Source organism: Amblyomma mixtum, chromosome 1, assembly GCF_055824585.1.
Source record: "Amblyomma mixtum isolate Tamu chromosome 1, ASM5582458v1, whole genome shotgun sequence".
In the NCBI taxonomy this organism is placed as follows: domain Eukaryota; kingdom Metazoa; phylum Arthropoda; class Arachnida; order Ixodida; family Ixodidae; genus Amblyomma; species Amblyomma mixtum.
The window spans coordinates 3,885,633-3,899,439 of NC_143012.1; the positions used below are offsets into that span (position 1 = coordinate 3,885,633).

The 13,807-nt window shown below is 43.9% G+C and overlaps 1 protein-coding gene across 4 annotated transcripts in view; it reads right to left on the reverse strand.

Annotated features, from left to right (window-relative positions):
- The window catches only part of LOC149365288 (calcium homeostasis endoplasmic reticulum protein-like), a 59,299-nt gene extending 46,156 nt beyond the window's left edge, over positions 1 to 13,143 (reverse strand). For 2 of the 4 annotated variants that reach the window (XM_089541791.1, XM_089541779.1), the window contains exons 1-7: positions 12,984 to 13,143; positions 12,082 to 12,252; positions 8,700 to 8,887; positions 5,245 to 5,382; positions 2,294 to 2,370; positions 1,666 to 1,740; positions 1,364 to 1,508 (exon numbers count right to left, since the gene is read on the reverse strand). In XM_089541791.1, coding sequence (XP_089397917.1) covers positions 1,364 to 1,508; positions 1,666 to 1,740; positions 2,294 to 2,370; positions 5,245 to 5,382; positions 8,700 to 8,887; positions 12,082 to 12,252; positions 12,984 to 13,011 — 822 coding nt within the window. In that variant the 5' untranslated portion in view covers positions 13,012 to 13,143. Of the gene's footprint in view, positions 1 to 1,363; positions 1,509 to 1,665; positions 1,741 to 2,293; positions 2,371 to 5,244; positions 5,383 to 8,699; positions 8,888 to 12,081; positions 12,253 to 12,983 lie in introns of those variants that run through there. The other 2 variants (XM_089541785.1, XM_089541797.1) reach the window with 2 other exon arrangements.
- Positions 13,144 to 13,807: the final 664 nt, after the last annotated feature.

Below are 13,807 nucleotides of genomic sequence, written 5' to 3' on the forward strand. Positions count from 1 at the left end.
CTCTTGCCAGTTAAGTTTTCGTTTGCTTTCCGTCATACTAACTTGCCGATTATAATTACCAAGGACAAATCTAACAGCCCTATTCTGAATTTTCTCTAATTTTCCTACACACTCAGATGTGTGTGGGTCCCAGCAAACACATCCATATTCAAGTATGGAGCGTACATTACTGAAATACAGCTGTGTTTTTAAGTTACTTGGTAAATGGCTGAAATTCCGCCGTAGAAAACCCAAATGTGATGCTGCCTTATTCGCAATATAATTAATGTGCTTATTCCATTGTAAGTCCGATGTAAAAAAGATGCCTAGATATTTAAATGACTTCCATATGTTTAGAGTAAAATCATTAATTCTATACCTATACAGATGATTAGCATTTTTTCTTGTAAAGGTGACGTGAACAGTTTTGTTTATATTTAAACTTTGCAGCTTAAATGCTTAAATGCAGCTTTGCAGCTTTCGATTTAAACTGGAAAGAAACTGGACAAAAGTATGCTGAATTCAATTTTTAAAATTAGATTTTAACTGAAAAAGGTCAATATTTCTGGCATGCAAGGCACAGCTAGCTAGTTGTTAAAGACAAGCTGCAATCAGACAGTTGAAAATTAATGAAATAGGGAAGCCAGAGGCGTGATGCTACGCATAAGAAGTGCAGGTCTGCGATTCGAGACACTGCTTCGTTCGCTTACATGCTTATGCCCACAGGGAAGCACCACCTTCTCGCAGCCTGCTAGCTATTAGCACTGTTTGTACACTATCATCATCTGCTTGCAGTAGTTAGTCGGTACACTGACATGAAACCATGCATGGGCATCACGAAAAGTATCATGTTCAGTCTACCAAGACTGTGCGGCAGCTTTCCACAGCTGCCCTCACCGCGCAGACCCCGTAATGCCCCATCCTATGGCTCAACACTGCGCGATAGCACAGTGATAACACATCAATCTAGTCCTAAGACGTATACTTCTACTTGTGTTTTTGTCTGCAGGCTATCTCATTCAATTTGAATTACTTTGCATCACGAGATACAGTCTAAGTGATTTCTGACCTTACAGAATTCCTACATTAAATCGCCCAAAAAAGCCAGTCATTTATTCATAGACCATAAATATACAGAAAATAAAAACAAAAATCCAACTCCTATTCATAACCTACGTCATACTTCACAACACCATCTATAAGCTTGAAAACTCATAGCATACTTCGTGGCCATAGCTTTCTGTTGCCTTGCCACAACACAAACCTAGGAGCAGTGACAGACAGTGTGCTTTTTGGGTGCCCTTGCTCCACGCATGTTGGCAGGGGAATATGGGTGGTTGAGGGGTGGGCAAGGGGGCATGAGACCTGTAGCAAACGCCCTCACTTTGGCAAGCTTTTGGCCCTTCTCCTCATCAACGCCAATGCTGGTCGTGCAAAAGATTGGGACGACGACTTTGTCCAAAGACTGCTTCAATCCATCAGCGTTCTTCCGCACGCTGCAAAAGAGGTCCAGGAGCATGACATTTTTCCTGCGCATGCAATGGACACCACCGAAAAAGAGAGGGGGGAGAGAAGGGCATTTTCCATTAAGAAACGATCCACACAAACAACAAAAAAGAGGGATCAAGAATCAGCGAGTACAAAAAAAAGAGAGAGAGAGAGATTCCAGAGAACCGGCTAATTTACCAGTGGTGCAAGACATCATTGATCAAGTATACAATGTGCAGTTTCATGTCAAAAGGGGCGCCCGGCACGGTGATCCTGAGGAGAAAGACGGTAAAAAGCATTTAGAGAATGTCCAGACGTGCAGCTCCAAGTGCGCTGCAATGCTTCAAACATATTTTGTGTAAGCAACGTTACGTTACGTGACCATGCATTACACTCCAAGGCAAAATGACACTCAAACCTATGCGTACCAAAACAAAATCACTTCCCGGAGCTTCTAGGTTTAGCCAGGTGATAATCTCGGTGCCATTAATGAAAACTGATGGTTAATGCATGTCGGTCAACAAAGTATACGTGAACATCACGTCACAGGATCAAGCGAACAACAACACGTTTCCATTTTTATTTGTTTTTTCTCATGTTATTTCAGCCAAAGAGCACATGAGGGAAAAAGAAAGAGAGTGCACAGCAAAAAACTGTCAGGTGTTAAGAAAAGGAATGTGCTTTAAGTGCGACTGCGACATGGATGACTAGACAAATCAACAATAGGTGGCTACAACAACGACGACAAAACACCAAATTCCTGAGTGCCACAGGGGCACTTTTACCAAGGAAACAGAATATGCAAGGTGGTCTTAGCTTTGCTTACTTCTTGAGGAGATACTGGCATATTAGCTCATTACGTTGGGGGGTGGTTGAGTGAGAAAAAATCCAGCCCTTTCCGGCCTGTAAAGATGAAGGACTCATACCTTTGAGACAAGTGTGTATGAAAGAAATAAATATATAAAATTTTCAAGAGTAAAAAAAGCACAAGCAGTAGTTCTACAGCTAAGAAAGGAAAAAATCCTACCATATTTCCTTTCTAGGGAATGTCACATCAAATTCATTGATGGCATTCACATGGTATAACGGATTAAGCTGAACTAGCTTAATCCGCTAAACCTAACCTAGCTAAACCAAACTATTAGCACTGTTGCAAAAAAGAACAGGACTCTTCGAAAGATCCTGCTTTCATTTTTTTGTTTATTTTTTTTTTCATTGAATATATACCTTAGCCTCTCCAATACAGTATTCATTAACTTTTTTCTAGGATAAGTACAATCACAGGTAAGTATTGGAAGTTTCAACACCTGGTACAGCCATTTCAAAGCAAAACAACTTTCATGTAAGCAGCGAAACGTGCACTGATTTTAAAGCAGTGAAGTTTCAACTAAAAGCTGCAAATGTAATGATTGCATTAACAGTTCCTCTCTTTTAAAGCTAACACGACTGAGAAACAGCTGCCCTGGTATATCGCGACAGCAGACGTGCTTTGGTAGCCCTGCAAAGCTGCAACAAGCTTACCACTCACAACAAACAGGCAGCTAAACGTAAACAGTTAAACAATGCCACTAACAAAAAACTAACATTAAACAGCAGTTGCAAGAACCAACATCAAATGCTTAACTCTACAGGATTCCCCCACCCCACAAAAAGTAATGACCAGACAGAGAGCACTGCAATTTGCAATGATTGTGCTAGATATACGTAGGGGTTGGACATTTCAGTTTAAAGAAAAAAGGAAACAGTACGAGTATGGAGAACTCAGTTTTTGGAATTCGGTTGGTCTAAGCAGGTGACAATAGTGAACGAACAGTGCTGAGCTAGCAGGCAGTAACGAGGTTGTGCTTCTCGATCCGCAGAGGTGTGCAAGCGAGCAGAGAGATTGCTCGCATTGCACAACTGTGCCGCCTTTCCAGTAATACCTCCGTTGCATCACACCCCTGGCTTCCCTACTTAATTAATTTAGGGCACAAATGGTCTTGACTATGTCGTCCAACTACAAGCAGTTAAATAGTTAGTAATATACATTGCTGCTAGTGTGCCATGGGTGTGATGCGGCAACTGGTGCGTGGCATTCTTGCTTGTAGTGCCAAAAGAGGAGCATTCTAGAATCGTCACATAGGCCGTGTGAACCTAAGGTTTGTTTTGAGGCATGACATGCTTGTGGGTGCTGTTCTGCAGTTTGCAGTGAGCAAATTTTACAACTCTAATGAAATTCACTGTAAAACTTAAATTAGGCTCCTCCTCGGATACATAAGATCCCACTGAAAAGAGTTCTTGCATTCTGTTTAGTCAAAGTCAAATGGATCAGACAACTAAGCCACTAAAATAAAATAAGTTTGATTTCACTTAGCTGTGGTCTACAGAGTACCATTGCTTAATGTCAAGTGTTAATGAGCTACAGGTTTACTGAAGAAAAATCATGTTTTGCACCGTCTACGTTTGGTGCGAACAGCTGCTTTTGTTGTTTGTTTGTTGCCTCCCCCCCTCTCTGCTCAGTTCTGTTGCTTCTTACGACTCCCAGGCAAGCAGAACCATTCACGCCCTAAATTAATTAAGTAGGGAAGCCAGGGGTGTGATGCAACGGAAGTATCACTGGAAAAGTGGCCCAGTTGTGCAATGCAAGGAATTTCTCAGCTCGCTTGCACACCTCTGCGGATTGAGAAGCACAACGTCGTTACTGCCTGCTAGCTCAGCACTGTTCGTTCACTATCATCCCTTGCTTAGACTGGTTAGTCGGTTACATATGTTTATGTTTATCAACTGCCTGTAGTACACTGACACAAAAACATGCATGGGCACCAAGAAAAAGTACTACCATGTCCTGGCTACCATGACAATAGACCTCTCCATGGTGTAAACAAGGTGACGTCAAAAGGGCATTCCCGATGGTCAAAACCGTTCACTTTCGTTTCTGAACCAATTTTTCTTGGGACAAGTGCTCCCCCACTGTCTTTCTTCTTCAGATTATGGCCCCCTCAGTATGCAGCAGCTTTTGCCCATCAGACTAGAAGCACGTGCTCTGATGACATAGGCCTAGAGAGGCCTATTGATTTCTGCCATAAACACGCAGATCACGTTATGCCCTGCCCTCTCGCTCAACCCAGCACGATAACCCAACAATAGCAAGTCAACCTAGTTCCCGGAAGTAAACTTTCACTTGTGTCTGCCGGCCGTCTGATTTCTCCAGCTTTACTTTTTCAATGACGATAGCAATTCCTTGTACAAGCACAGCTCCAAGTACTTACAATTTCCACATTAATTACTGGTGAATAAACTGTTCATGCTGTCAAAAATGCAGAGGTACTTTTGCAAAGTGACTTTTGACCACACAGGATTGCCAAATTAAATCACCAAAAAAAAAAGTCCGTGCTTCATTCGTCGAAAATAACACTTGCCGAAAAAAAAATGAAACGCATTTTGAAAAAAAAAAAACGAAAAAAAGTCTGCTGACTATTTAAAAAATAAAAGCCGAAAAGTCCAATCCCTGATGTACTCTACTAGTAGTGACATCAACTGCTCTGAAACACTATAATCAGCTTATTGCCTGCATGCTGAAATGACTTTTAAGAGTTAAAGGCTAAAAGATGTTGGTGACAAGAAACACCTAAACAGCTGAAAGCGGTTGCAGGAACCAATAATGTATGTTTCATATCTACAGGCTTTCTCGCAACAAAGAGAACGTCTTGCAGGAAAGCACTGCCAATAAGAAGCAACTGGACCTCTCGACACTTTCTTAACGCCGAAAAGATGGCCGCGGTATGTGAGGGGGCTCACCGAGATGGCATCCTTGGTGCAAGACTCAATGATAGGCTGAAGGATCTTATCCAATTCTGCGATTTCTACGTCGCAGCTCTTTGCCTGAGCCATCAGCTTGTCATCCTGGGCCTTTCGTATGGCCTCGTCTAACTGCACCTGAAAGGGGAACCGGCATTGTGCAAACATTGTAAGCCTGCCTCAACGGCTTGGGTGTGCTCTTAGTGCAAATGGTTTTGGTCCCACTGAAATAGTCACGGCATTTAGCAGTGCTGCAATGTAACTGCCTTGTGCCACTCTTGAAGTGCTACTAAGAAGCTTGTGCGATGCTGGTAATCACCAAGCTCCTCCTATCTTAATCTCAAATAAAAGACAGCTGCTTCCAGACGTGTTGTATTGCCTCTAACATGTGCTTTTTACATTTTTAAGAAGCCCTGGAGGGCCTCTTAACCACATTCTTAAAGAACAAAATGCGATAGCATATAAGTTGCTGGCTAGGGTGTCTACAATGAGTGTCTAAAGTTCTCATGATTTTCCTACCAAAACTGCAGCTGGAACCTGTTCCATTGCTCATATACGGTATGCATGAGTCAATCTTCCAGCATGTTCAGACACCTTCCACTGGATTATCATCTGGGATTATAACCCAACCCACTAATCACCACTAATCCACTTTCTAATCCATTTTCTTGGTTGAGCCTACTTCAAAAACTTTAGGCGTCCTTCAGAATTTTGGGGAGTGGGCCAACTTCCACATTTTGGGGGCCCTCAGGTCTTCAAATTTGGTGGCGCCCTGTGGTTGGTCCACAGGTGGTCACGTGATGTTGATGATGTCCCAACCCTCTCAATCGCATTCACAAATCCCTGGGAGTCTTCACTCCACTCCTCACGCTCAGGTGCAGCTCTAAAGCGATGCACAGTCATTCTATGCATTGCATTCATAGACTGTGGGGAGTCCTGATACCACCACTCTGGCACAGTGAATCAGCAGTTCAGCGATGCGCCACTGTCCGAGCAGGTGGGTGTTTCAAACACAGTGGGGCTTGCGAGATCCCGGCTGCTCTTCCTGAGCTCCCATAAGGCTCATGCGCAGCCCCACACTGCGAACTGCCAGGGTGGGCAGTTTGTTCACAATCTGCTGGGCAACGTGCCACCTGCCACGGCGGGCAGGCTGTGATGACGTGACTTCTCTGATGGTAATGGATCTCTCAACCAATCAGGAACTTTCCTGACAGAGAAGCTGGAAATTTTTTGAGACAACCTAAGTGCTGTCGCATTGAAAGCAGCTCAGCAAAGAGTGAGTTGCCGGCATACACTGGTCTTCTTAATGCGATAGCATGAGGAGGGCCACGAAGGCAAACACTGTCCGGCAGCAGCATCTGTGTTAAGCCTCCACCTGCCAACTGTGGCAGGCAGTGCTCAGGGGGATTTCCCCTCTGAACTTGTAGGGAGATGCCAGACAACGAACGACTCACCAAAAATGAAAATCACTCAGAAAGAAAAGACTAAGACAACAGCAGGCTTACGTGCCTCCTGAAGAACTAACGAGCTGAAATGAGGCTCCTTCTCGCATTGCTCGGGAAGAGCCTCACAAGCCCCACCAGTGATAGTGTTTGAAACTGCCACCTGTTAATGCAGTGGCACCTCACTTAACCCCTGCACCAGTCGCCGCATCTAACAATGTGACACATTTTACGCGCAGTGGGAAATGGAACAGGATCGCCATTTGAATAGATCAGGCAGTGAAAGACAATGGACTCGGAATTGAAAAATATTTGAGGGGCCAGATAAGCTCCCCCTTAAGAGTATAACACAACAGCGTTAATGGGCAGCCTGGAGTCCTCTTTGCACATCACACTGCAGACACTGTTCTTTCCTTCACCACCACATAATGCTTTAACACACCTTCCCGCGCAAGCACTGCAGTCTTCTGCCCAGGTTCTGCCTGCGTGGCCATACAAGCTGAACTGGTCATTCTCTACTTCACACCCATAGATCGCTGGGAGTCCCGGTGAAGTGGTGAAGCAGCAGTTAAGCAATGCACAACTGCCCCAGCAGGTGGCTGTTTCAAACACAGCCGCTGATGGGCCTTGTTGTGAGACCAAGGTTGCTCTTCCCGAGCTCCCGCAAGGTATGCACAGTGCCATGATAAGCAGGTGGCAACTGCATTCAATTTATTTGAATTAATTTCATTGCCAATTGCAAAGAGAAGGCAGGCTGCTAACAACTTGGTGGGACTGAGGCAGGTGGGCCACCCGTTTTTCTCCTCACATCAGCATCTCCGTCGGGTTCTTTGCAGAACAAGACCCTTAATGCTATCGCATTCATTAAATGGCGAGTGAAACACGAATGCCATCACATTTTTTTCATATCAATCCAACTGATCACCGATAATTTATTTTTAAGGTGAGTGGGTTTTGAGCAACATTTCATTTATTTTGAGTTACTACTACTCTATATTTTTATAAAATATTAATGAACCCTTTCACTATCAGGTTTTCAAGAGTGACGCACCCCCAGTGTCGGTTTTTTTCTACAATATTATGGACCAAACAAACATATGACAACTTGTAAAAGAAAGATGAAAGAGAGTGATAGAAGGGTGCGATTACCCCGCTCGCAGTGGAAAGGCCACAAATAGGCAATGATGTCTGCTCCCTCCACTAGATGTAACATAACATAGCGAACATGGCGAGAATGAAAAAAAAAATTTTCTAGAAAGTTACTGTTCACAGATGCATCCAGTCCTCTCAAGAGTTGCACGCATGAAGGTAGCGCCGAGCGACACCCCCTCCCCGGAGAAATGGGTAGCTGCGATCGCTCCGCGCACCTGAACTCACAAGGAAAACACGATGTGAAATGAAAGCTCAAGCTTCTAATAAAGATAAGACAGATGGCCAAACCACCCCAAGCACGCCAGCTTTGCGTTTGGGCACGCATGTCACTAACGCAAATCACTAACCAAATGCCGAAACCACAAATTTCACAGCAAGTTTTGATCTGAAATTCTGACCAGGCCCTCACATCAACACTAACGGTACATTTACACATACAATCCCCCTTCAAAAAATTTGCAACAGCTGGTCCACAGACTGTCCATGGATTGTCATAGACCATATAACCCAAAGCACAATATAGATCTTTATTCCAAGCATGAGAGAGAGGGCAAAAGGCACAATCAGCCTGACGCTGCCCATCCCCCTAGCACACCTGACATAGCAACACAGTGGTAGAACATGTACAATTTTGCACATACAAATATAACACACACCTTGCATTCCCACTGACTAGTGACAAGTGATCAGCTTTCTGCCAACAGAAATTGCTTGGATACTGATCGCTCATTCCCCCAGAATGCGAACCACAAAGGCAGATAACAATTACTGTTGATGTCAAATGCTCACACATGAGCGTACTGTAAGGAGAACACATTCACAAAGGACACGGCCGTTCATGCTCCCCACTCCCCCGCTTACCTGTTGCTGCTGCAAAAGAACCTGGTGCTGAGCGGCCAGGTTCAGCTCACTCTGGCGAATCTGGTCCTGAATCTCCTGCATCTGCTGCTGGAGTTGGGCAAGAGCCACATTGGATGTTGCCTGCCATGGCACAGGACCGGGTGGCGCGCCCGTCGCCACCGGTGAGGCATCGTCTTTTGCCTTCATCGCTGCAAGGCATGGCAGGGGAGTACAATGATTACGCTGTGACTTGTACTCTGGTAAAGTGTAATAATCATGCCCTTTTTCCCTGAGTTTGTGACGGGGCACAATTCCACAAAGTGATCAAACTATAAAAACACTGTCTGACACTGAATGCTCCGAAGAGAAAAGTAAGGCTTAGCTCACAGATCTGGAGCTACAATCCCTCATGCCAGTAAGTGAAAGCTAAAACTAGAGATGACAAGAGCCATCGCTGTAGGCAGGCACAGCCTAGTTGTAACCAGCTATGCTTTCAAAGGTGAAATTCACAATGATGGCATGTCACGTTTTTTCACTGAGTGCTAATATTATATGCAGCACCTGAGATTAAAGGAGCACGAGCTACTTCTTCCTCATGCTATTTCTTCAGTACAATACATAAGAAATTAGTAAGCATGCAATGCCATACAGAATTCGCCTTCACTCAGCAAATGTTCAGTTTCAACAAGCAAATAGATCGATCTCGCAAAAATTCAAGGAATTCCAGATGACATTCTTCTAGTGACTGCATAAAGCACAAACTGGAAGTTACGAGACATTCGAAACGGATGGACAGGTATAAGTAACGTGTATGCAAAGCTGACACTTCTGAAAATTTCACCTCTATTTATGTGTAGCTAAAGTATGAACTTCATGGCAAGCGATCAAGCCAGTGTACTTGCAAAACGAGAGGTTGAATCTACTTAACGTCTACTGAAAACAATGAAGCCCTAAAGTTGCACAAATCACTCACAGCTGTTTGTACATCTCTATCCTTCTTTCTTTTCAGGAGAGCCACAGGCATTTCTTATGCATGTAACTGGAAGCCCAGTACGAACATTTTTATCTCCTGCCCTTGTACTTGACAAGAACTCGGTACAAACAAGTCATTCAGTTACCTTTACAACATACATTTCAAAGAACGGACCCACTCTCCACGCTGAAACACCGACAAAAAAACAATACCACATGATTCAAAGTGTAGATTTGTAATATCATGAGCAAAATAAAGAGGCCCTGCCAGCACGTGCTGATTCATGCCAAATTGCATGCGAGCGCTGCCTGACAAAGCGGTCCAGGTGTCAAGACCAGAGCACAGGTGGGTGTAGCAAGAGCTCTGCACCGGTCTTGACAACAGGAGAGCTTCATTAGGTGGCAATCATCACACCACACATGGCATGTTTTATCAGAAAGCAAGCCCAAAAGTTCTTGACCATTTTAAGGTGACGATTGTAGATCCCTCTATCTCACCAAACTGCGTTTCTTAACATACTCTGCGAAAACAACTTGAAAACAAAAACAAATGCAAGGAACTGAAATGGCCCATGTGACTGAAGGTGGTACATGGTAGGAAATTAAGATATCCAGAACTACCAGTGAAACTCTCTACATAACGTTTAACAGCTAAACTACAGCCACTGCGGACTATGACCCCCATTGATTAAACTTATGAAATCACTGAAAACATGACATTTTCTTTTATTCACAAAGTGCAATGCACAAAGAAATAGAAAAAGGCATCATCTGAGACTCAGTGAAATAACTGAGGCTATGAGCAGCTTTAAAACTAATTAACACACAAACACGACGACACATAGCTGAGCAATCTACCAAAAATAGTCACAAATGCTCTGTTGACATACGTGAAGTTCCAAACACCCGAGAATCCCCAGTTAAGTTGATATTTTTTTGTAAAGGCAGGCAGGACCAATATCTATCAAAATGTTTTTGAAAGCTCATTACCAATAAATAATTTACATTGGGGCAATTAACAATACAGATACATTCATTCCTGCTGCACTTCCAGATACCTAAACAAGCACACTTCGTAAAGTAATATAACTAAGTAACAACAGGACTAAAATCCTATCAACACTAAAGCATCACAAAAAGAAGTGGCAAAACAAGTCCTTTGTGATAGCCATGCACCTCAAAATGACAAGAATGAAATGCAAAAACAAACAGAACAAGCCCCTGAAATGTCTAGCTCTCAACAGCTACCACAAGAAAGTTCAACAGGCTTATGAGCCGAGCTCATTGGTCTAAAGCCCCCAGTTCAAGAAAGCTTACACAAGACAAGAAAGCGTAGAAAAGCTATGTGAAAAATATGAGGATGCTTACATTGCAAAAAAGATGCCATTACCAAGTGGTAAAGGGATATCTGCCCTTTATCAGAGATAAGTAGGGCAAAGAGATGGAAGCAAAAGACCAAATGCACCTTGACTGATCCACTGAATGCAATGACTATACTACTTCTTCCTCCTCTTTACTGAGGTCAACATCCAACAAAAATGTTCATCTTTCTCTTCTACGGAGGACAGCACATTACAAACCTTTTGTAAAATGTTCATCTTTCTTTCCTATGGAAGACAGCGCATTACAAACCTTTGGTAAAATGTTCATCTTTCTTTCCTATGGAAGACAGCGCATTACAAATCTTTGGTAAAATGTTCACCTTTCTCTTTCACGGAAGACAGCAAAAAATTTCTTCATCTTTCTCTTCTACGGAAGACAGCATATTACAAACCTTTCATAAAATATTCTTCACCTTTCTCTTCTACGGATGATAGCACATTACCAACCTTTGGTAAACTGTTCATCTTTCTCTTCTACGGAAGACAGCACATTACAAACCTTTGATAAAGCGTTAGGATTTTTTTTTGTAAATTTTGGTAGTGTCAGGATGTAGTTCTGTGTGTCTCCATAAATTGCGGGGATCAGTTTTTATTTCATAAACAAAACGTGAGGAAGTGGCTTCGTATCGTCCCATAGAAATATATGTTTTTGTAGTGGTGCCGACTGATCTTCAGTACATGCTCTATTTGATGCATTTTCATGTCTTCCGGATGCATGCATGATAATTACTCACCCCTTTTTTTTTTTGCAATACAAGAAAATTGTTTTTAAGGCAGACAACAAATTTATTCAGATGCCCAAGAGGACTAGCAAGACATTTAATAATGAAATCAATACAAAATAGCACCCGACAGACAGCCTTTATCAAGCTCCGCAACAAGCTGGTGCCTTAAAAAGCAACTGTTGCTTCTGCCATGCTGTTTGAGAGCCTGATGAGTTATGAGAGGCGTAATATAGCATGTGCATGCAGAAAGGTTCACAAAAACACACACATTCAAAGCCTTGGGGAAGCAAACGCAAGGTGCAGCTGAGCCTCCTTGTAACTCACAGTTCTGCTGTGTGGCGACCTGATGCTTGTAGTAGGCGTAGTACTCTCCGCCGAAAAGGAAGGAAAACTTGGGGTTGTCTTTCTGCTTCTGCTTGGTCATCTGCTCAAACTCGGGTCCATTTCGGGCGACAAACTGGGCCAGTTTGTCGATTATGTTGCGCAGCTCTTGGTCTGCAACGACACACATCAAACGGTACCACACGGATAGTTGCGGCATCATTCCTCGCGGCAAAGCGAAGAACGTGTGCAGGGGCAAAATCGGCATGATGTGTCCACTTATCACATCGTGCGCCTAGACACGGTACAACGGGCAACTACAGCTCTTGAGCACAATTATAGAACAAAATGCAACACAAAAGAATGCATCAAATAATGATACCGACTACCGTGAGCTGAGAAGTAGTTATAATGCCCAGTTTGTATGGCCTCGGACGGACGAGCACCCGGCTTGTTGAAAGTTGGTAGGGCACAGACGCCAAATGCCACCAGAGTTAGAAACTTTAACGACAGCCAATATCGAAGTCTGAAACGGCCGTTTTACATACGCACAGATTATTACTACTGATGCTTCCCTACGTCAGCTACGATTACGCGCGAAGCGAACGGCTAGCCTGCCGTCTTCTGCTACCGCACTTCGGGGGATTAACTTACAAAATTTTCCAAGACGCCTGAAGATCGCAGTGCGCTGTTCGCAAGCAACAAGAGGCACTGGTTGTTACAAATGATATCGGCCTAACAAATACCTGTAATAGGTTTCAACAAGTGGCGGATATATCAACGATCGGCATGTCGTGCACATAAGGCGTGCGATTTGTTTCATGGCGTCAAGCGAGAGGCCATGTACGTCGCATTCTCACAGAGCACAACTTCGACGAGAAAAGGCGGCAAACGGTGTAGCTTACCTGGCGGGGCAATGGGCATATCCATCATGTTCGGCACTAAAAAGGACACGCGAATATTTACAGCCTTTGCCGATCACATAGCACAAACACTCAACAACACGCAAGCGCCCTGCCGACACCTGGTGGCCTCTTGGACTTTCACCAACCATGCACTGAACGGCAGCGGAGAGGGAGGAAGGTAAAAACTTTGCTTTAGTTTATAATTTTCATCACCAAAACTTTTTGACGCTCATTTTAAAATTAAATATGCTTCAATAAGCAAGACTAAAATTAGCGCATCTAAACCACTGATCTCCAGCATGATCTCCAGTCAGTTTTTCTTCCTCCATGTCTCCAGTGATCTAAACAGTTGATGCTGATCACGACGCTGATCATCACATGTTATGCCACCTCTTCTCTGCTATAACTATTAACTCTATGGCTATAACTCCATAGTATATTAACTCAATACCTAGAGGGAGCGCTGGCGTCCCGTCTATGGGAGTTTGCATGGAGCCAGCATGCATTTCATTTACTTCCCCCATGGCCAGCCACCATGGAGGAAAAAAAAACTAGGAGAGAGTGCGCTCAGCCTCTGCAAGCCATCCTCCTCTGACGCTGCTGCCGAGGGCCCTTTTGCGCAATGACTCTTGGGAAATAGGCCCTCCTCCACAGTTACCAGACTGCCAACCAGCGGTGCTTTTTAGTGAACGTCCGTGCACCGATGTAGCGCAGAAGCGCAGCGCCTGTGTTGCAGATTTGGCGGAATGCGTACCCAGCTCGAGGTTGTCTGAAGGCTCCGCGTCTCAACGCTTCTGTTGATTACACTCTCGAGTTTTTGGGTG